We start from the raw sequence: 24,228 nt of genomic DNA, 5'->3' as shown, positions 1-24,228 counted from the left end.
CATATCACATTTCAACAAGTCGCAAAATCGCTAATATTGAATTTAATTAAAAAAGTAGTTCTTACGTGAGAATGCCAAATATTTTGAGCACTCAATAGTTATCAGAAAACTGATTACATTATTTCAAATCAGCATAATAAACTGATTAAGAGCCCATTTTCAGCAATGCACTCTTAATCAAGCAAAAAAAAATGTTCCAAGAGCTCTTTCACTTTTTTATTTTTATATCGTGCAGCAGTGACGTATGCATTGTATAACACTTTTGGATGTCATAGTCAAATTATTAATGAACTTCTGGAATTTGCTGTTTGCTCCTGCTACGTTGTGTACGGGTTTCCTGGGCCTTTTTCAAGCTGTTTGTACAGCTTTTAGCCCAGGCGACCATCCACTTGTTGGAAAATAAATTTGATTTGATTTGAATTGAATTGATTTTCTCCATAAAAAAAGACTGGGGTTGACAGTGCTGATGCCCACAAGCAGGTAATGGCCAATGGCTAGCTCTCCTAAATGGTCTTGCTTGGAACAAGAATTTTTAGTCTCATCAGCACTGCCTAACCAAAAAAAAATAAAAAATATTGAGTTTTTCTTGAATTCTTCATTTCCCAGCCCCTGACAGCTTAATCTCTATTTAAAATCTCTAGTTTCAGAAACGTGGCCAACACTGGTACTCCGAAGCTCATACCTTGCGGACAGCCTTGCGGATTGACACAGACACAGCTGGTGGTGGTGGTGGCGGTGGTGGCGGCGGCGGCGGCGGTGGTGGTGGTGGAGGAGGAGGAGGTGGGGGTGGAACAGCTCCTGCAGGGGCTGCATGTACAAAGGCGCAGCTCTTGCGGACATCAGCCTCTGAGGGAAAAAAAAAACAAAAACACCCATGAAGCCCATCAACCTGGTAGAACACCAGGCGGTGGTCAAGCAGCTATGGAAACCCAAGTAAAAATGTGGGCCTTGTACTAACACAGAGCAGAAGTGAACCATCACTGGCCAATAGGTGCTCCCTTGTATTGAGTATACCACACACACACAGGTAAAGAGTGTGGAACAGAGATAAGCTCTGTGGGAAGCCATTCTCAGATACGGAGATCCATCCACTACACTACTGATGCAAGGCCTCGCACTGCAAAAATCTGGAATGACCACTATACAGTTTGATCAGCAGTTCACTTGTAATTAAATTTCATTGCATAAGAATTCCATATGTGCCTAGCATGTGGAAACATTATTAAAGTCAGTTGTAAGGACTCATTCCTTACTTTCTCTATAAGTAATCTGTGCCTTTTCTGCTTTGCTATTAGAGGTGGCCTCACACTACCTTCGCAGTTGCTTGGGGCTTTGCAATCTTAGTGTTACTGCCTATGTCCTGACTTCCTCAGAAGGAAAGATGCAAGAAGCCGTCCAAAGCGACAGTCAGGAATGGCTGCATCACTTTACAGGCCCCTCCATGCTTCTTCAAGGCCTCTGCACTGACCTGAGCCGCTCTCTATTCCAAAAGCAGTTATAGATCACATCATTCGATATTACTTTCCAGGGTGCGAAGAACATCTCCACAGCTTGAAAAATGTCCATCTTGGTGAGGAGTTTTAAGCCGAGGTGGAGCAGTAGCTTGATTGTAGTTCGATGTGTGTCAGTTCCACATCGCCGACATGATGGGCAGAACAATTTTCCATCAAGAGGCACACGCTGCTGCTCTCTGCTCATCCCCTTGTCGCACACACGGAGCCAGTCATTTTAGGACATCTGCACTATGTCTTGTTCGACGTATGTCCGATCCAGATTTCGAGCGTTCTTGAAACACTGCCGCTTTTTGGTTTTTACAATCGCAATCACAAGCCCTCTCTTGTCACTGGCATGTTTTTGAGCAGAACAGCCGTGACTGATTTCTGCCATGGCTCCTTTCAGTGGTAATGTCTTATTTGGCCGCATCTGATAGGTTTCGCCTGCACTGCACTCTCGATGGCTGATATTCATCAATATTCTTTGGCATTTCCTTCTTCCAGCCAAATATCGGCTTCAGGTGCATTGGCCAACATTCACTACCCACATAGCACCTGTCCGACTGTTCCATACCAGGCGCTGAATTGGTGGAGCATGCCAGAGCTTACCCTGAAAGCACTGATGATGAGCAGGCAACTAAAATCCTTTGCTTTCTGTTGTAAAATTGCTCCCCTCAGTCAAGGCAGGAAGCTGGCCTAGTTGGTGTGTCATCATTAATAAAAAGACTAGCGCATTTAACAAAGACATAGACGTAGAAGAAGACAGGATGAGCACTAAAACATCCACTGTGGTTTTACTTAGACAGAAAGGTACATAAAAGCACTTTGGTGGCGCATGCACACACTAAGTCAAAACCATACAAGCAAAAACTAATCAAAATGTGGCAAACTGTTCTTGAGGTACACTTCTTTTTCGGACAAGGTAATCGTAGGTATCGAAATACCTACAAAAAGCATCTAAGCCAACTAGACGTGGAGGACCCGTTTGCGTGAGCAATTCAAAGAATGTGATTGAATTTTTGAAGGAGCAGGATGGTGCCTTAGGAGCTAACTTTGCCTCCTCAGTTGATGGTGAGGAGCCATTTTATTCTATTCCTCAAGCAGAGCTGTTAGACGCAGTAAAACAGTGGATTGAAAGCGGGGGTGCTGCCAAATTTCAAAATAGTAGCGGGGTTTCGGTAAATGACTTTGTAGCCTTAGTTAAGTGTTACCTTTCATCCACCTACGTTTGTTTTAACGGTAAGTTGTTTGTGCAGAAGGATGGTATTTGTATAGGCTCTTGCATAGCTCCCATACTTAGTGAAATCTTTTTAGGTCAGTTTGACAAGCGCGTTGCAGCATGCTTGGAAAAAAAAAATGTGTTGTCAGATGTTTTAGGTAGGTTGATGATTTTATTGTGCTTGTGAACATTGATGACATTGCCTTGCTAAGCAACTCGGGAGATGAACTACAAATAATGATTGATGACCTAGACAAGAAAAGTAGAAAGGTAGGCTTGAAAATCAATATAAGGTAATGTAATGTTAATGTAATGTTAATGTAATGTAAGGTATTGTTCAACAGCCTCGGGAAGGAACAGCAGCTTACATTAGGTAGCGAAGTACTGGAAGTAGTAGGCGAATATGTCTACTTAGGACAGGTAGTAACTGCAGATCCGGACCATGAAAAGGAAATAACAAGAATAAGATTGGGATGGAGCGCATTTGGCAAGCACTCGCAGATTATGAATAGCAGCTTACCGGTATCGCTCAAGAGGAAAGTATACAATAGTTGCATCTTACCTGTACTCACCTATGGGGCTAAAACATGGAGGCTAACCAAGAGGGTTCTACTCAAGTTGAGGACAACCCAGAGGGTCATGAAGCTAAAAATGGTAGGGGTAACATTAAGAGATAGGAAGCGTGCAGAGTGGGTCAGAGAAATAACTCAAGTTACCGACATTCTAGTGGAAATTAGGAAGAAGAAATGGACATGGGCAGGACATGTAGTGCGAAGAGAGGATAACCGAGATTGGCCGAGATATCAAAGCTAATCAATAAGCGCAAGGTGGCCGATATAAGGAAGTATAACATGGAGAAAATTGAGCATGCTGTAAAGAACGGGGGAAGCCTTAAAGCGGTAAAGAAGAAATTGGGCATAGGCAAAAACCAGATGTATGCGATAAGGGACAAGGAGGGCAACGTCATCACTAATATGGACAAAAGAGTCAAAGTAGCCGAGGAGTTCTATACAGATCTCTACAGTAGCCAAATTAGTCAGGACCGTAATGAGATTGGCGGTAGGGAAAAACAGTCAGACGTTCCACCAGTGACGAAGGACGAGGTCAAGAAAACACTAGAAACTATGAAAAGGGGGAAATCAGCTGGAGAGGATCAGATAACTACAGATTTGCTGAAGGACGGGGGGGATATCGTGCTAGAAAAACTGGCCACCCTGTATATGCAGTGCCTGGTGTCATCGACGGTACCGGAACCATGGAAGAATGCAAACATTATCCTCATTCACAAGAAAGGGGACTCTAAGGACCTTAAAAATTACAGACCAATCAGCTTACTGTCTGTTACGTATAAGGTATTCACTAAGGTAATCGCTAATAGAATCAGGACAACCTTAGACTGCAATCAAGCAAAGGATCAAGCAGGGTTTCGGAAACGGTGCTCTACTATCGATCATATCCATACCATCAATCAGGCGATAGAAAAATGCTCAGAATATAACCAGCCCTTATACATAGCATTCATTGATTACGAAAAAGCATTTGACTCAGTTGAAACCTCGGCGGTGATGCAGGCATTGCGAAATCAGGGGGTAGACGAGCCGTACGTGAAAATGCTGGAAGATATATAATAGTGGCTGCACAGCAACCATAGTTCTGCATAAAGAAAGTAACAAAATTCCCATAAAGAAAGGTGTTAGGCAAGGAGACACAATCTCCCCAGTACTATTCACAGCTTGTTTAGAGGAAGTATTCAGAGACTTGGAATGGGAGCAGTTAGGGATAAGGGTAGATGAAGAATACCTCAGTAATCTGCGATTTGCTGATGACATTGCCTTGCTAAGCAACTTGGGGAATGAACTGCAAATAATGATTGATGACCTAGGCAGAAAAAGTAGAAAGGTAGGCTTGAAAATCAATATGCAGAAGACTAAGGTAATGTTCAACAGCCTCGGAAAGGAACAGCAGTTTACATTGGGTAGCGAAATACTGGAAGTAGTAGACGAATATGTCTACGACAGGTAGTAACCGCAGATCCGGACCATGAAAAGGAAATAACAAGAAGAATAAGATTGGGATGGAGCGCATTTGGCAAGCACTCGCAGATTATGATCAACTAGCAGCTTACCGGTATCGCTCAAGAGAAAAGTATACAACAGTTGCATCTTGCCTGTACTCACCTATGGGGCTGAAACGTGGAGGCTAACCAAGAGAGTTCTACTTAAGTTGAGGACAAACCAGAGGGCTATGGAACGAAAAATGGTAGGGGTAACATTAAGAGATAGAAAGCGTGCAGAGTGGGTCAGAGAAATAACTCAAGTTACCGACATTCTAGTGGAAATTAAGAAGAAGAAATGGACATGGGCGGGACATGTAGTGCGAAGAGAGGATAACCGATGTTCGCTGAGGGTAACAAACTGGATTCCAAGGTAAGGTAAGCGTAGCAGGGGGCGGCAGAAAGTTAGGTGGGAGGATGAGATTAAGAAGTTCGCAGGGGTCAAGTGGATGCAGCTAGCACAGAACCGGGTTAAGTGGAGAAATATGGGAGAGGCATTCGCCCTGAAGTGGGTTTCTTGCTCAGGTTGGTTACCGGTTTCCCGCTGTATGCTATTGCAGTTCCAATCGATGTATTATTGCGGTGTCGTGCCCCGACGGCCTGCTTTGTGGTATGAAAAAGTGTGCTGCTATGTGGAAGTATGGTCATGCTCTCCTATGCCAAATTTTACTGTTATTATCTGGTGACGTTGAGAGCAACCCCGGTCCCGATTACGATGCTCCTCAGTTTAGTTCGGATAGCGAAGCTATGGCTGGGATTTACGCAGTATTGAAACGTCTAGAACTACGTCAGGCGCAGTTTGTTCAGGAACTCCACATGCTCAAACAACAGCAGAGTGCTACAAGTGCGTCTTTGCAAGGCTTCCTGGGCAGTGTCTCTGCGCTAGAGACCGACTTGCATTCCTTACGGCAGACTGCAAATGATCTTCCTTCGAATGCATTACCCTGTATTGACACCTTATCCAGCGATATTGCGCATCTTAAGGCTTGTTTTGAAGATGCATCCAATAGGTCCCGTAGAAATAACCTGCTTATTCTAGGTCTAAAAGATTCCGCAACAGAGAGTTGGTCTGAATCTGAAAAAAATGTGCGCGCTTTCTTTTCCTCTTTTCTTCTCCAAGATGTTCCTTTTGAAAGTATCGAAAGGGCTCACCGAATAGGTCGCTTTGTTGAAGGCAAAACCCGACCTATTGTCGTTAAATTTTGCAGTTATAAGGTCAAGGACAATATGGTTTTAGGCTCATGTGGTTTTAGGCTCAAGGATACTAAGTTCGCCTTGCGCGAAGACTTCACGCCTGCGGTTAGAAAGGCACGTTTCAAGCTTTCACAATACGCTCGTGATCAGGCTTTTCCTTCGAAGTTGCGATTTGATAAGCTTTTCGTAAATAAAAAGTGCTTCGTCTATGATTGTGAACATGACCGAGTTGTTGAGCTTAGGGAATAGCAAAAAGGGAGGCAACTGCCCGCTCACCAGCATGGGCCTGATTTTCATTCTACGCCTTCGGCATCATCAAATTTTGAATTGACAATTCTCATCGTGAATTGCAGGAGTATAAAAAATAAAACTGATGAATTTGCTGCCCATGTTTCCTCCGTTAAGCCTCATGTTATAATTGGCACTGAATCGTGGCTGGATGATTCCGTTCTGAGCCCGGAAGTTTTCCCAACTGGTTATAACGTGTATCGTCGTGACCGACACTTGCATGGTGGAGGGGTATTTCTGCTAGTTGAGGAATGCTTTCGCTCTTCAGCAATAACAGCGCCCCTAGTTGGCTGCGAATCAGTGTGGTGTAACCTACGCCTAAGCAATGGAAGGGACCTGACTATTGGTTCCGTCTACCGTCCCCCTTCCGCTACCAACCCTGACATTTTCAGATCACTGTCTGATTTCTTGTTTGGCTTAAAAAATGACTTTCTGTTTGGCGGGGATTTCAATATGCCTGATTTCAAATGGGTTGACTACAAACCTCTTCGTACGAATCAATCTTCATTGTCTTTGGCTTTTTGTGAATTAATTACTACTAATGATCTATATCAGTACGTCACTGAGCCTACTCGGGAAACTCAGCACTCATCTTCAGTGTTAGATTTACTCTTCTGTAACCGACCATCGGTAGTGCGCGGCACTATTATCATACCAGGAATAAGTGATCACAGTTGTGTTGTTGCCAATGTTAGGCATTTTCCTTATTTAATTCCAAAAGGTCTCCCTAGGAAAGTCTTTGTTTTTACCAGGGGCGATTATACATCAATGAATAACGAACTTGCTTCCTTCCTTCCCAATTTTATTACTCTAAGTCAGAGTTTAAACTGCATTTCACTCTGGGAGGTATTCAAAAATAAACTGGGCAGCCTAATTGATCAATACATCCCAACAAAACTTCTTTCTGGTAAGCGGCGCCGCGACAAACCATGGATCACGCGACAAATCAGACGGCTTGTCAGGAAAAAACATCGCCTTCTTCAATCGTATAAGAAGGATCGTTGCCCTGCTGTATGTATTGCAGTCAATTCGGGCCCTTGGCAGTACACTAAAAACTGAAATTAAAGCTCATAAGGATAACTTCTTTAATAATCTGGGTTCTAAACTGCGTAGTAATCCCAAGGAATTGTGGACGTTTCTGAAACACAACGGACGCGAACCAGTCGGAATCCCAAACTTAGACGTTGATGGGGACCTTGTTAGTACTAATGGTGATAAAGCCTGCCGTTTTAATGCATATTTTCAGTCTGCCTTTGCGCCAGCGTACATCGGTGAACTTCCGAACACTCGTGAATCTATTACAGAAACCATGCCTGAAATTGTTTTTACTTATCAGGGTGTTTCAAAACTGCTTAATAACATCAGGGCCGCCTCCGCCAGCGGCCCTGATGGTGTACCTACCTTTGTTTTAAAATCATGTGCGAACGAAATTGCTCATTATTTAGTCACCTTGTTCCAAACATCGCTTAACTCGGCATGTTTGCCAAATGACTGGAAAAATGCTAATGTTGTCCCAGTGCATAAAAGCGGTTCGAAAATGTCTGTTGTTAATTACCGACCCATTTCTCTGACTAGCGTGTGTTGTAAAACATTGGAACATATAATTTACAGTGCAGTCATGAAACACCTTGACTCTCATGACTTCTTTACGCCAGTTCAGCATGGCTTTAGAATGGGTTTTTCCTGTACCATCCAGTTACTTGAGTTCAGTAATGATCTGTTTTCCTCTTTTGACCACGGATATCAAATTGATTGTGTATTTCTGGATTTTAAAAAAGCCTTTGATTATGTACCTCATGTGCTATTATTACATAAGTTACGTTGCCTTGGTCTGCATCCCAATATCCTCGACTGGCTTCATTCATATCTCCAGGACCGCATGCAGCGTGTTGTAATTAACGGTTGTAACTCCGATTCCGTAAACGTCTCCTCAGGTGTGCCCCAGGGGTCTGTCCTTGGACCCCTTCTTTTTCTCATTTTTATTAATGATATTGTTCTTGACCTCACCTGCCAAGTTCGGCTATATGCTGACGACTGTGTGCTTTATCATGTTGTGGAAAGTTCTTCTGATGCATTAAAACTTCAGCGAGACTTAAATTTTATCCAGCACTGGTGCTCAAAATGGCAAATGTCTTTGAACATTTCAAAATGCAAGCTTGTCTCGTTCACTCGTAAGCGTTCCCCTCTACCGACCTGCTACTCAATAAATAATGTTCCCCTGCAAAAAGTTTCTGAATATAAGTATCTCGGCGTATATTTCACCTCTAACCTTACGTGGACGAGACAAGTTGAGCATATTACATCGAAAGCCTGCACAACGTTTAATTTTTTAAAGCGTAATTTCAGCAAAGCGCAGTCAAATGTCAAGCAGCTCCTGTATTTCACTTACATAAGGCCAATTCTTGAATATGCATGCCCTGTATGGGATCCCCAGTTTATTTACTTATCAGACATGCTCGAACGCGTCCAAAATAATGCTGCCAGATTTGTGTCTAATAATTATAATTTTTCATCTAGTGTGACGTCTATTAAACATCATCTTGGTTGGGAATCTTTAGCTCACCGCAGAAAACATTTCAGACTGCAGATCATGTATCGCATTTATTTTGGAAAGTTCAGCATTGACAAAGACCGGTACCTGCTTCAACCTCACTTTTTATCTAGACGACTTGATCATCAGTGGAAGATCCGCGAAATAAAATGCCGGACAGATGTGTATAAAACCTCGTTTTTTCCACTGACGATCAATGAGTGGAACCGGCTGCCAGCTGGCATCACTGAGTGTTGCACTGAAAATTTATTTCGGGCTTTTTTATCGGATGTGTGACGTGGCGCCCAGTTCTCTTGCGTGTGTTTCCTTCATTGCTTTGTTTTTTGAGTGTTTTCATCACTTTGTTCGTCACGCAGTTGCCCCCTTTAGATGCATGTTTTTCATTCCGCATTATCACTTGTGTCCTGTTATTTTCTTCATTTTTATGTATTTTATCACTGGCGTTCCCAGCAAGATTACTTGTCATCTCTCCCCCTGCAATAATGCCTTCAGGCGCTGCAGGAACTTGTAATAAATAAATAAATAATCAGGCTGATGATGATGATGAGGCCCCATGCAGATATGGGGCAAATAGCAACAGCGTCAACGTTGCTATGGGGCAGCATGGCTGTCGGCGTCGGATGGCATGGAGAAGCGCTCAGACAGGGAAGGGCACACAGAGGAGTGCGAGGAAAAAACCTGCCCCATGTGTAGGTGGCGCCACAGCATTTTCCGGTCGCTGGCCGGCGTCGCGAAAAGTGACGTCACGGCCTCTCCTCAGTTTTTTCCTTCCTCCATGAAAATACCACATAAATCAATTCAAGGCATATTGGACATGTCCTGATATTTGTCACATTTACACCTCTGTGGTGCCCTGAGCTTACAGCAAAATTCTTTTGTAGAAATGAGTATAACTTTAAGGAGCATAGTCTAGCCTAAGAAAAATGTGCAAAACTACCAAAAACTTCAAAAATGAAAAGAATTGTGAAGAGCACCTAAAGACTACTCTAAATTTTGCCTCCCGTAAACCACATTTTTACCAATTAAAGGGGTAGGGACACCAAATTTTTGTGCTGTGCTTTTGCGTTGCAAACAGTGCGTAGCGATTCTGTAAGCATAAAGTACGGTGTTAGAAGCCCGAAATCGCATTAAATAATTTATTCTCGTATTATTAGTATGCAGCAGTTTTGGTTTTGGTTCGTAGTTGCCATGTTTTTACTTGACGTCAAGAAACAGAATACTTAACATTGAAATGTCACATGGGCCAAAAACCTGTGACGTCAAGGAGCAGGCGCATCATCTGCTGTTTGCAGTGTGACTCCGCCATATGCTCTCATGGCACAGTCACACTGCAGAAAGAGTTGGTAAACTGTATCTAGTTCACTGTAGTCAACTGTATCCGTAAGCATATTTGCGTCGTTTTGGTGATCCTGTCACGCCGCGCCAACGCAAAATATTTGGAAACATGTCATTGTCGCCTGTGAACAGCTGTTGCCAACTTGTTCTCCGACAACTTGTTGCTCGTAGCAGCGCCGATGTCGGTCGCTCGTTTCGCTACAATATTGCCCTAATTCCTATACTATGAAAAAATGAAAAACCGGGAGAGGCTTTGACTATGAAGCAGTGCGCGTAAATGCTCATGAGTATATAGTTTGAATAGCACTGATCGAGGCAAATCTTTTGTGCGCTGTTTTGAGCGCCGCTTCATGAGTGCGAATCTGCCGATCGTTTAAAGAAAATTCACAAATTTTAGCGAATAAAAACAGTCATCGAGTATAGTTTTGGCAGCAGTGAACTGGAATCGACAATTGCTTAAATCGCAGGACGCGCTTAAAATCACTACGATGCGCCGTTGTGACCCTGGTGCGCCAAGCAATGCTGCAAGCGGCACGGAGCAGTCGTCGATGCTACTTGTGGAGAGAAAATTAGGCCGATTGAGGATTTTCAGCATATAAACATTTTATCGAGCTTATTTTACTATGAGATAGGCTTCCTATAGTAAAGCGCTGACAGAAGACAAACCTTTATTATAAGCATTAAGTCGCTGACGCGTGATTCCGTTCTCTCAACGGTAGGGTCCTCTGAGCAGCCTCACCTGCCGACAGATAGCGGAAATATTGTAAAAATGAATAACAGCGCATTAAAAAGCCTGTCATACTCACTGCTTCAATGGAGCGGCACTACTTACCTAAGCACTAAGCAAATAAAAATGGGTTCGAATCTTGTAAGCGGAACTTTTTTTATTTTCTTTTAATCACAATGTTAAATTAGGCTACTAAGATCTCGCCTGGGGTGCGTTCCCCTTTAGGTTGCATAATGAGATTTTTTTTAGTTATTCATAGCCGCAAAACCAGCCGTGAACAGAGTCACAAAGTGACGACATGACAACGGTATACACTGTTCAATTACCTTCATCGAAAAAAACAGCGCGAACAAACGGGGACGACAGGAAGAAACAACTAGAACAGGCGCTGTGACAGGAAGAAACAACAGGAACAGGCTGTCGTCCCCGTTTGTTCGCGCTGTTTTTTTCGATGATGTATCACCAACTCGCCCGCTTAACTATCCTGTTGAATTCAATTACCTTCACCATAATAATTTTCTGCCTTTAGTGAGTGTACGTTACCTTTAGGTTGCGTTCAGAGACACCTCTCGGTAACAATTGCCGTTTAACCCGCTAAGAGGCAACCAGTAGGGAGAAAGAAGTTGCGGGACCCTACCGTTGAGGAGACGGAATTACGCGTCACTGACCCGTTCCGAGTGCCGTATGGCGAAACTGAATACCGCCAACAAACATGATGGGCGGTATTCGCCTAGGAGTGCAAAGCCGTTGCTAGATTATGGATCGCAACATTCTAAGCTCGTAAAAGATGGCATCGCTCTGCCCAGCCTGGGGGCAGTCCTGTCAAAATCATGCTTTCATAAAATGCGAATTAGCTTTAATGAACAACTGTCTAGGCTAGCGAATGCAGGATTTCCTGTTCACATCATATTAGGAATATGTGATAAACTAATCACAAAAGTAAAACAGTCGTGCGCAGGTTCACGGGAGCAGGAGGGGGCTGGACAGAGGGATACAAAAAGATATGTGGCCCTGCCATATGTGCATGGTCTATCACACAATTTGAAAAATGTAGCCAGAAGGTTTGATGTTAATGTGGTTTTTTCAGCACCAAATAAACTGTCAAAAATATGTAGCATAGTTAAGAACAAAGCAGCGAAAAAAGTCCGGGAAAGAAACGCGTGTCGAGTGAAGCATGAGTTTTCCTATGTTCCATGTAAAGTAGGAGTGATATACAGTCGAACCTCGATATATCAAACACGGATATATCGAATTATTGATTATATCGAACACTTTCTATATCACACGGAAAATTGCATGCATTTTTAATTTTTTATTTCGAACGGCGTCGGTTGCCAAATGGATAAATCGAACTCCGCCACCCCAAACCATGTGCACTCTGTTGACAGGAGGCGAGCTTTCCCTCAACGCCATCGAAGATAGCGGCGGCGCGATGGGCGTTCCCGACTGCTGCGCACGATCGCTGCATACATCGGTCGCGCCGAGGGCGCCATTTGAACGTAGCGGCGTATGCACGCGGCGGCTTGGCCGGGCTAGGGTGGCTAGCCTGATTTAGTTTGTCAACGACTAACCGCGTCTCGGCGCCGCCACTTGTGCTGCGCCAGTCGTTGTTATCGTGTGTGGCCTAGGCCTGTCACGGCGTGGTCGGTGTTGTGATGGCTGCAAACGCAAAGAAGCGGACGACCCTGACATTTGCTGCGAAATTGGAAGTGATCCGCCGCAACGGCGGAAGTTACTGCTGAGCGGCCAAACGAAGACTCTGCCGAGGTTGATCCCGTAAGCGCTGCCCCGCTCCCGACTGCAACTGAGGCTGTAGCTGCTTTGGACCTTGTACGCTGCTACTGCGGCGCAATAGAAGGCGCTGGACTATCGCTTGTGGACCGTTTAGACTACGTTAAGGACGCCGTGGTTAAGCACGCGGTTGCCAATTTGAAGCAAGCTACGCTGCTACAGTACTTTAAGCCAAAGGAATAAATACTTTGTTTGAAACTTCAAGTGAGTATTTATTGCGCCACTGTGCCACGATTGGTTCATTGATTGATTTGTACTAGTTTTTGACGCGTTTTCTACGTGATTTTGTATATCGAATTCCGGCTATATCGAACTATTTTGCAATCACCGCGCTGTTCGATATATCGAGGTTCGACTGTATAAGATTCCGTTATCTTGTGATAAAGCGTATGTGGGTCAAACAGGCAGGTGTATTAATGTTTGGTTATGAGAGCTTGAGAGATCATTAGAGATTGGTAGAGGATCTAATCTTATTGTACACTGTAAGGGGTGTGATGGCTGCCATCCTTTTCTAACACAGACAGGTATTTTGGATGCCCATCCGGCACAGATTAACCGGGAAATCATTGAGGCCAGGCATATCATGCGATTGGGTGAACAATGTGTTAGTGAACCGTCCATCACTTAAACAGATAATGAGGCCGGGTTTCTTGAACGTGGTATGTGTGTGGGGTCATCATGATTTGGTTTTTTGTTTAATGTGTGGTTTGGTGCTGCTTGGCTGGGTTATTTATACTCTGTGTTTTTTTCAATAAACTTCACTTGCGAGTCAGCGCCCGTCCTGTTTGCTCTTGACCTCCGTCCACGTCTGTAGCGCTGTTTTTTCGTGTTTCTAGTGCTACACATATAGATGGCTTAGCCAACCCTTGTTCCCTGACCTTTGTGAGAGGTGACCAGTTCCTCGAGCTGCTTCTTAAGTGAGGCCACCTCCTCCTTGAGGAGCGAGATGTCACTCTCAGCACTCTCAGGGACAGGGCTGCACTGGCGGCTGGACCCAACGCTGGCTCGCGACGAACACGACCCCAGGGGTCGCAGGCTGCTCTTCCGCAGCAGGCCTACCCTGGAGTTGCTCCGGTAGCACCTGCACCCACCACTTTCGTCAGCCCACACCAATGGAGAAGTAGTCAGAAGGTAGACCACAACCAGATAGGCCATCCATTTAGATGGCAGCATGCATATAGCGTCCCAAGGCAACACATGGGCTAAGAGAGGTGCCATTCATTTCGACCACCTGGTGTTCCTGAATGTGCGCTGAAACTGCACAGCACGAAGGCATTTTGAATTTCACCCCCATCAAAACGCACGTGCCAAAGACAAGGTTAGACCCGTAACCTTCCGATCAGCAGCTGCCAGGGTCAGAAGCACTTTTATTAGCGTTAGCTCTTACTACACACAATTGCGGGTTTCTTGTCCGTTTCTCCATCGCTCCCAGATTCAGGACTGCGGTAAAGTCACGTGATCATAGCTACAGCCATGGCCTCCGAGATCACTGCTGCGCGCGCGTTTCTCTCCGGCCATTCCAATTGGCCGGAGAGAGCGTAAGCTGGAAAAGGGGCGTGGCAGCATCTTTTGCCGCACCGTGGCGCTCGCCACATATGCATCAACTGTTCCGCGCAGCTTGGCGCAAACTATAAAATATGAGTTTCCTCGACTTGCGCTCGAACCACAGTCGAGATGCCAGCTTTAAAATGCCATGGGCAAGGCGGTAGCCAACAATTTCGCAATCGTTAACATACTAATAATGCGCAAAGTTAGGCAGCGACTACCCGAAGCTACATGCCCGCCCAAAGCCTGCATGCCTGCTCTGGCGCTCTCTATCCACGTCTTTTTTTTTTCTTTTTGTCAGTGTGTATATACATGCCGTGCACTTGAGAGTTCATTTCCTAGCTAAACACAGTATTTACGAGTGTGGCGACTTACATAAACATCCATCGCATGAACGCAATTCTATAAATGGTTCCACCACTAGCCACAAGATTATTGCTGACTTGGATAGATGCCACGATAGCTATTGTTATTTTCTCGCACAGTTTTAAAGCAGCCTTAGAAGATCGTAAGCATGCAATTTCGATAGAGGTGAAGGATAATCATGGCGCATTCAGGCACCTCTGCCGTCATATGAGTATATGAGAGGTTTTCGGAAGTGATCCCGCTAGAAACGAATCAGCTTATATGATCGAAAGCTATTACCTCGTTTGTAAACTATGCGGCCCATCATAGCATAAATGTACGAATTATCACGCGAGCTGCAGCTTATTAATGCGAAAGCATTACTTCGCTATGTTGTTCACAGATTTCTGTCCGTAGACCGCGTCAGCAAAAATCATGTCCGCAGCAGTTGTGAGTAATTGAGAAGTGGTAGAGGTTAATGAAAGGTGCCAGTCGATAGAGGGCGACGTAATGTTGTGTTCTAAAGCAATTATTAGGTCAATAAATTTTTTAGGTAATTAATTAAAGGCAAAAAATTTAAAAGTAAATGTGAAAATGGTCTGATTAGCCAGTGGCTTGGCGCCACATTTGAATGTATCAAATACTAGAATAGTTAATTAAGTCAGTCAATTAGGGTGACGCCAAGGATGTGACATCACGCAACTAGAAGTAGAGCCGAAAAAGGGCATAGGAAGGATTGGCGTGCAAAGCAGTTAAAAAAAAAAAAAAAAAAACACCAAGAACAACCGAAATTCAAAAAACAGCGAAAAGGGGAAAAAAAAAACATACAAAAAAGCATCCGCATTATTGCATTACTCCAATGCAGATCCTGCAGTGCCCTTTAATTTTTTTCTTGCTTTTCACTTGTTTGCATATGCTACAGACTGGTTGCAGTGCCTTTTTTATTTTTTACTCCTATGCCTCTGCAAGCAGAGGGCCAAGCCGAGCAAGTGGGTTCAAACGAAATATGATTAGACTTGAATAATGGCACAGGGCAGTGAATATGACTGTCATACACGCCTGCCACATTAGTTAGCAATTTTTAATTACTTTCAATGATAGGTGAAACTTATCAGAACATTTTTGGCACTAAACCTGCGCCGGTTGTAATGATACTAGCCACTTTTTGAACTAAATTACGAGGCAAACACTGCGAGCAATTAAAAAAAGACATGTTTCTTTATTTACAAAAACTCATGAGGTGGACAAAGAGAAAAACAATATAGGCAAGCACAATAGGAAGTATACATAAACATTTCGTTATTTACAAAGTTCAATCACTGCACGATGACTACTTGCACAGTTCTCCATTCGCAAAGCTAACTCACCAGACTAAACATGCAGCACCTATCTTGCTCAGCAGTTTTTTTCTGGTAAGCTGCTCGATCAATTAATATTTTCCTGCATTGACAAGTTATAACCTAATCAACTTTTCTATGATTATCTTCGCCTTGTCAGTGGCGTGGACCCTTTTTTCTCCACATGCTAGAAGAGAACACCTCTCGAAGTAAGGCAACATAAGCTAGCGACATGTACGCTACACTGGAATGTAGTGATGTGCTGGAATTTGTTATATTTACAAGCAAGCGCAGAAGTCTTAGGATGAAAATGGGGAGGAAAACTAATGTCACAGTTCACCAAACTGCAACAAGATCTTGCAACTAAGAAACATGCATACCTTTGACCATTTGAGCATATGCTCGTGACGCTGATTGACCGCCGGCTTCACGAGCACCCGTTAGGCACTCAGACTACCACCTACACGAGGTAGTCCTGACGAGTAACTGTTTCACAAGCAAAGAAAACTATCTACATGAGCACAATGTGTAAATTTCAAGTAGAATGGAACGCGTGTGTGAACGCGGCAAAAACATCAACACTGCGCTTCGGTAGTAAAAACAACACCTAAATTATGAAACAATTTGGACATACCTAGCGGTCAGTCTTTGCTCTAAAACCAGCTAAAAATAAAAGGCTGCATGACACGTTCGTAACAAACTTTTCATCAATGTACACTTGCAAAAAAAACGAGAGATCCGCCAGCAGAGATACGCCACGAGCGGGCTGGACCATGCATCGACGCATAGGTGTACACTGCCGCCTGGTGGGGCCTGGACGAATCGACAAACAACATTTGGCTGTGGCGTGCGCCGGTTGGAACAGCTGGAGAGAAACGTGCGTGGGGGTGATCTCTGAGGCCATGCTACAGCATCGCAAATAATTTCTTAGCTACCACGTGACCACCACATGGTGAACCATTGTGTGACATCGTGACTCCCCAAAGCCATTCTTGGCGGCAAAAGTGAAGGGTGGGTTCATTATGCGAGTGCGTTGATTACGCAACAAATACGGTATAATTTTTCACGGTCACAAGCCGTCTCAAGCCCATTTCTGTATTTCTGGTTATCAATATATCATTAAAACTATTTCGCGATCCCCTTCAAGTTCAGTATCACTGAGTTCGGCTGTACTAGAACAGCATAGACTCGGATTTGTGCCAGAAAATTAGTGCCAATATATGTTTTACTACTGAAATTGCCCAAATGTAGTGACACCTGTATTTAATTCTTTGACCTCTTTGTGATTAGAACACTCTACCCTATCAAAACAGGACAACTCAATCCAATTTTGTTGTATTTTTGTTTTAGTGAAGATTGATTCCATGCCTCTTCCTGGCCATGTTGACGCTTACCTGACAGCAAAATGTGTACTTACTATCTTGACCATTGTATTTAACAGCAAAGAACTATTTTTTTCTTGTCTCGTCACTTGATACACACCCGTGATGTAAACGCTGAAAAAGACCACTCCTCAGTTGGAAGGTAATAGTGGTACAGAATTAACTTCACGCAGTGTGTCACGACAGAAGCTGTCGTGACACACTGCTGCGTGCTTGCAAAAACAGCAGGCAATGGTGACACCTGCATTGCGCTCATTTTTTAACCTTTACCAGCTTATGAAAAAATCAGGCAAAGGCTTAACCCTGCTAAACCTAAGTAACAAGCGAAAGTGGCAGCACGTTTCGCTCGACCCGCCTCTCTTGGTCTCTGTGCGGCAGCCTCTTGACAAGATATGTCCACTGGATGATCAGATTCGGCCTGTCTTTGCAACCTCTGAGACTGCAGACAGTTCACGAGGTGTCCCGCCTGCATCATCTATGACAACTGCTGCCGTTAAATTGTCGTGAGCTGTTGGCACCGGCTAAGAGCAATTCACCGGCATTTAAAGGCCCCTGGTTCATTCCTGGGTTTCGGCACCAATCGATATGGCGAAACCAAAGAAGAACGTAATCAGCCATCTGGCCTATGCCACTTATGCACATGCCTGAGCCTATGCACGAGTGCGCTAGCTCGAACCAAGGCAGTGCTTCATCTTTTTTAACAGCAGCAGAGGCTACCTAGACAGAGCGAGCGCCACGGCTCCAGCGTAGCTGTGGTTAAGCGACGTCATGTCTGTCATGTGACTAGGCAGAGGCGAGCGCATGGTTTCGGAGTTGGTGCCACTGCTGGCTGCGGCAGCTCAGTGAGGTCATAGCTGCCATGAGGTTTCTCCTCGGTTAAAAGTCAAACAAAGTTAAACATGCGCACAAGGCAAAGAAGCTTCGGAGAGGAGTAGTAAAAGCTTTCGATTTAAAACCTCACACTTTAATTATTACAATAGCTCTGTTATTAGAGCAGGGTAAATTGTTATCCCCGCAAGGAGGCATGAGATCAGAGAAAGTTGCAGAGTATTACGTTGCAAATGTAAGGAACATACTCAGGGCAAGGTTAATCATAATATGGCAACTAATCAACACTGTCACAGGCACATGAAAATCACTGCAGTTATTGTTTCTACTGTGTTGAGACCTGTTTGACATAATACCTAAATTTATAGCTGAAGCAGTGATTACAAGGCGCCAGCACCACTCTTTTTCTAGTGCTCACGGCAAGACTGAGCAGCTTTCGGTGTTCTAATCGCACTTCCAGGGGTGGAAGCAGGCTCGAGCATTTTGGAGCCGCTTTGGGAGCAGTAATAATGCCATTTTGGAACAGCTTTGGAGCAATGAAATGGGAGTTTAGGAGCAAATGCCTTTTTTTTTTTTCTGAAATACAAAATCTCCAATCTGATTCCATTTTATGCAAGTTCAACACCTTTACAATTTCACACTCACCTCTGACAAGACAAACGGCCAAAGCATGTAAAATTATATCTTATAACACAGGTTGGCCTTAGCAACAACTAGCAGCAAACAGAACGCTTGCTGGTGCACTTCATAACTGAACACCTAGTCTGACCTAATGCGTTTACCTATTTTGACTTAATAGATTCAAATGTCGTCTACCACTTCGATGCACTTTAGCAGCGATACTAATTTGGAGTTCAGATTAATGGGCATGACATTTCACTTCTGCTCCCTATCTTGTGCGTATCTATTTATTTAGAATACACCTCAAAGCCTCCTGATATGGGGTATTACATGATCCTTTTTGATCCTATGCTCGGGCTGATAAATTCCTGAGCACTGGTTATTTTGTCTGCCAAAAAAGGTGCCTCCAGAACACAATAAAGCGCCTTGACAAGCTTTGCGCCAGTGCAGCTCTCGTGCTTTCTGCCTACTGTGGGGTCGCAGACGACTGCAGCGCCACCTCGATCGCCTTGTTTGTTTGTGAACATAAAGAAGGTCTACAGGGGCAGAAGCAGGCTAGAGCATTTTGGAGCAGCTTTGGGATACAGACAGATGGCATTGAAGGGTATACCATCCTTCAGCTTTACTTCACTGCCTCCTGCCAATAGTTCATCATTCTTTGCTTGAGCAATACTCGGGCTAAATTTTAATATCTTTGCAATAGGCGATATGCCTTTGCAACACTCTTTAGAAGCTTTCTAGTGATTGACACATTTGATGTACCAACCCATAATGCTTCAAGTATGGTTTTGTCTGAAGTAGGCCTGACATGCTTGTCATGGACAATGGGGCTCAACATTGAAGTACTGGCTTGTTTTCATAGTAAAAGCATTACAAAGACGTGCATTATTTGCAGTCGGACAAGTTTCCAAACTGCTTGCGGTAGTTTACGCTATCTGCTTCGTTTGCTGCTCTCGCTACTCTCTCCAGTGGTGACTCAAAAGGCTGGGAGGAGGCGCTACATCACGTGTACAGTGTATTTTTTTTAAAATTAACTATCTCCAATTACCTGTGGCTCATACTAAATTTACTTGTGAACAGGCGCTGCAAGCAGCCGTCTCGAGCAGACGCACGTTCGCATCGCTCCGACTCTTTGAAGCTTTTTGGCCCGGACGTTTTTGGGCTAGGCTCCCGAAAATGGATGGGCCACCCCTATCGTGTTCCCCGCCACCCGAGAACGACGATTTCAGCGCTTCCGCGTCGAAGACCACGCCAGGAAACCATCCGGATGCATCGGATACGCCTACCGCCGAAGACGCCAACATGGCTCCACAGCAGCCCCGGCAAGACGCCGCGGCAACATCGCTATGCAGTGGCACAGATAACGCGGCCCAACCTGACGCCGTGCTGGACGCAGACGAAAACATGACGGATCACGAATCCAGCCCAGTGGTTGCGACTATACCTGTCTCCAACCCTTTCTCTGTTCTTTCCACGGAGAACAAGCCGGGAAGCACCCCTGCTCAGGTAGGATCTTGCACTTTTCCGTTTTCGAAATTTGCCAAGCAACCTAGGATGGGGTTAAGCATAGCTCAAGAAAGCACTCGCTTTGTGAACACACGACACGGCTTAAAACATGGCCACTCGCAGACAGCTACAAACGCTCGCTTCGCGGACGCGCATTATCGAACGCAAGGCGTTGCCTCAGCGCCCATAGTCACCACAATGGGTGGAAACTATCACTTGGCTGATAAGGAACATGCTGAAGATGATTGGCAGTTGGTTAGACGAAAGAACAAAGCCACAGCCGCCGATTCAATCAGTGTTAAATACACTGTGATAATTAAGCTAACCTCACCTGGACAACTAGGCACACTCCCCGCACACTGGCTGCACGAAGCTGTTGCCAATGAGCTTCGAAAAATCCATTTTCACTCAGGATTTCAAGTACGGCCACTTGAGTGAAGCAATCAGTTTGCAGTCGACATACCGCATGTACATGCCAGAGACCACCTTATTGGACTGCAGTCTCTCGTCATTGCTGGAAAGGATACACCTATTCAAGCTTATGAAACCATACGTCCCGGCCAGATCCGCGGGGTCATTTATCGCGCCAACGGGTTAACAAGCGAACAGCTCATGGCAAACCTCAAGTGCTACTCGTGCAGGATAATAAACGCCAGGCCTATGGGCAAGAACGGAACAGCTCTAATCACGTTTGAGGGCTCCAGACTTCCCCGCAAAATTCATCTGTACAGCATACTCCTTCCGGTGACACCTTATCACCCGAAGTCTGTCATATGTGAGACCTGTCACAAAATCGGACACAGGGCAAATTCGTGTCCATTAGTCGACCAACGACGATGCTCGTATTGCGGTCGCCTCGCGCATGGAAACCTTGAGGTTTGTCCGACAGAACCACTCTGCCGCAATTGCAGAGGTCCGCATGTAGCCACGGACCCAAGGTGTCCTGCTCGGCAGCAGGCCACAAGAACCTTGAGGAATGACATCTTCCACCGTATACGAGTGTCGCGACGAAAAGAGCGCAAACAACAAGCCGAGATTCTACGTGGTAACCAAACGGCGGCGACGACGGCGCACAACAGCCCTGTCAGCATACAGCAATCAACCTCGGAGGCAACTGTGCTTGATAATCAGGATTTCCCTCCCCTACAAAGTCAGCCGTTGCCGAAGACACGAGACAATGAACGTAAAACTAAACGGCAAGACGCGCATAAATCCTCTACACAATCTGATAGCAATAGTCAAAGGAATGCCACCTCATCCCTAGCCACAGTTTCTGAGCATACCGCGACGGCACCAAAGCAAGTGCGCGTACATCGGGCTTACGCTGAATCTCCCCATGATACGCAACGCGGCGCACAAATGAATCTTGCGAAAGAACGTTCGCATACGCTACACTTAGATGAAAACCAGCTCACGCACATTATTGAACTGGTCACCGCCGAGGTGATCAAGCGTATGCTGCCACTCTTGGGAATGTCACAGGTTTCTCCTAATCAAGAGTCCAAAATTGGGCACACATCTTCTCCAGTTCCGCGTACCTTTCAGTTTAAAAATGGCAGGCATTAGCGCGAAACCATATGACATTTTTGCTTCGGACTCTCCTACATGGTTATTGCAATGGAATTGTCGGGGAATCCGTCGCAAACAAGCGGAACTTCAGAGGAGACTGTCCATCACGTCAACGCCTCCTATAGCTATCCTGCTTCAGGAGACCGCCATTAATAAGCCCAATTTAATAGGGTACAATTCTTACTGCACCCCTTCCATAGAGCACCGACGCCCCGGGCCAGGATCGCGAACAGCGGCTCCAATGGCCAATGGGCAGGCATGCGTCCTTGTTCTGTCGCGTACTGCCCATACTGAACTAGATACTTCCGCGTGGTGCACACAGACGCAGGAGGTAGCGGGAGTACGCCTTAGCTTAGATAGCGACCAACAAGCCTTAGTTTTTTCAGTTTATGCGAGATCATTCGGTACTACGACATATCGAGTGGATATGTCTTTTTTAGAGCACTTCTTAAGGATATATCCCCAGGATCGTGTTGTGGTTGGGGGCGATTTTAACGCCATGCACACCAGCTGGGGATATAATCGCTCAGATGCTAGAGGAAGGCACCTTTGGCAGCAAATTGTCAGAGCGAAATTGACCATAGCCAACGACCTCACTCTACCCACTCGCTTTGGCCAGCACAAAGGTCAACAAGACACTTCCCCAGACTTGACACTAGTGTCTCATCCCAGTGAGATCCTATGGTCACGGGCTGATGATGTCATGGGCAGTGATCATTATCCCGTGGTGGTCTCATGGGCTCCTCGAAGGCGAAAGTCATTACAGCGACAACAAGGCCGTCGAATAGAGGAGCACGTCTCATGGGACAATTTCCGTAGGATGCTCGGTGAGATGAACGTTCCCACAGGATTAGACGAGCTCGTCACTCAGATCACCGATGCCAAGAAGAAAGCTACAACGAAGCTTTCAGTCAAATTTGATGCCCCAAAGCCGGACTCTCACCTTTTGCGTCTGTGGAATCGTAGGCTTCGTGCTCTCAAGGCGTATCGCCGATCAGGCCGGACATCCCATCGGAGGCGTGCTCTCGCTCGCATTAGCCAAGAAGCTGAGAAGTATACTTTGCACCTCGCTCTCCAAGACTGGCAGCTGCTGTGCCACTCACTCAATGAAAAAGTTAACTTGTCGAAGGCCTGGCACATATTTCGAGCTATCCTTGGACGCAAGAAGCCGATTTCCCCTGCCCAAAGTATGGCCCTGAAATTGAACGTCTCCCCGGCAGAGTTAGCTATACAAGCAGGGAAGGTATTTTTTCCCCAACCTGAAAATGCGGATGCCTTGCCTGCGGACCCCTTATCAGGTATATTAAACGAATACGACGTTCCCTTCACATTAGACGAACTGGAGGCAGCACTTTATGACTCCAATCACAATAGCGCCCCAGGACCGGACGGTATAAGCTACTCAACACTTCTGAACCTTCCCAAGTCACACAAACTTGCCCTGCTGAAAGAGATGAACAAATACTGGGCCGACGGTGATCTTCCTCTTGCTTGGAAGAAGTCAGTGGTAATACCAATTCCAAAACCTGGCAAGCCAAGTCGAACATTACAAGACCTCAGGCCGATATCGCTGACGTCCAACCTTTGTAAGGTCATGGAACGTATGGCTCTAAGAAGACTTGAATGGTACTTAGACAAGTACAACGTCCTGTCTCCTATGCAAGTAGGTTTTCGTCGAGGGCTCTGCGCCCAAGATATCCTCAGAAGGCTTCATAGCGACGTTCTCGCATACCCTAGCAGCGCACAGCTCCGAGTGGTTGTTGGGGTCGACGTCAAAAAGGCGTTTGATTCCGTGCCCCACTCGACCATACTTCGGCGGCTCCAGGAAGTGGGGGTAGGCGGCAACCTCTACCGCTTCGTAAAAGCCTTTCTTGCAGAAAGAACCTTTTCAGTAATGGTTGGAGATACTCAGGGTGGTTGGCAACGCAACCAAACAGGTGTCCCCCAAGGCGCTGTCTTATCACCGGCTCTCTTCAATATAGCTATGTCAGGTCTCCCGCCAATGCTGTCGTTGATACCCGGTCTCAATTTCGCCGTGTATGCGGACGATATAACGCTGTGGACCAATTCAGGGTCCCCTGCAGAGCAAGAACAAGCCCTACAGACAGGCCTCAATGCCGTCCATGAATACATCGAGAAGTGGGGAATGAAAACCTCTCCGGAAAAAACCGAGTACGTGGTTGTCATAAACGGCCAGTGGGTACGAGCCGAGGCAGAACGCAAACTTATCTCTCTTCATTTAGGGCACTCGGTTATTTGCCGGAAACCAACAATCCGTATACTAGGCATGCTTATTGACGAGGATGGAGGAGCCAAAAGCTGGCTTCATAACACGATGCTTAGCTGTCATCAGGCTTTACACCTAATGCGCCGCGTCTCCGCGCGTGGATGGGGAATCAAGGAGGTGGGGCTCCGTCAGATGGCATTAGCACTCATAACATCGA

At 45.4% G+C, this 24,228-nt stretch overlaps 1 protein-coding gene and 1 long non-coding RNA gene across 6 annotated transcripts in view; both read right to left on the bottom strand.

Moving 5' to 3' along the window:
- LOC146180250 (uncharacterized) overlaps positions 1 to 24,228 on the bottom strand; it is a 437,831-nt gene that overhangs the window by 355,583 nt on the left and 58,020 nt on the right. The window lies entirely within an intron of this gene.
- The window catches only part of LOC146180251 (mitochondrial fission regulator 2-like), a 45,507-nt gene that overhangs the window by 8,613 nt on the left and 12,666 nt on the right, over positions 1 to 24,228 (bottom strand). For all 5 annotated transcript variants that reach the window (XM_084579462.1, XM_084579464.1, XM_084579463.1 and 2 more), the window contains 2 exons: positions 13,530 to 13,732; positions 683 to 846 (listed from right to left, as the gene is read on the bottom strand). In XM_084579462.1, coding sequence (XP_084435588.1) covers positions 683 to 846; positions 13,530 to 13,732 — 367 coding nt within the window. The remainder of the gene's footprint in view (positions 1 to 682; positions 847 to 13,529; positions 13,733 to 24,228) is intronic.

This window comes from Amblyomma maculatum, chromosome 9 (genome assembly GCF_055883805.1).
Source record: "Amblyomma maculatum isolate TAMU_Amacu chromosome 9, ASM5588380v1, whole genome shotgun sequence".
NCBI lineage: Eukaryota > Metazoa > Arthropoda > Arachnida > Ixodida > Ixodidae > Amblyomma > Amblyomma maculatum.
Note: the sequence above shows the minus strand (reverse complement) of the source record. Positions and strands in the feature narration are given on the sequence as shown.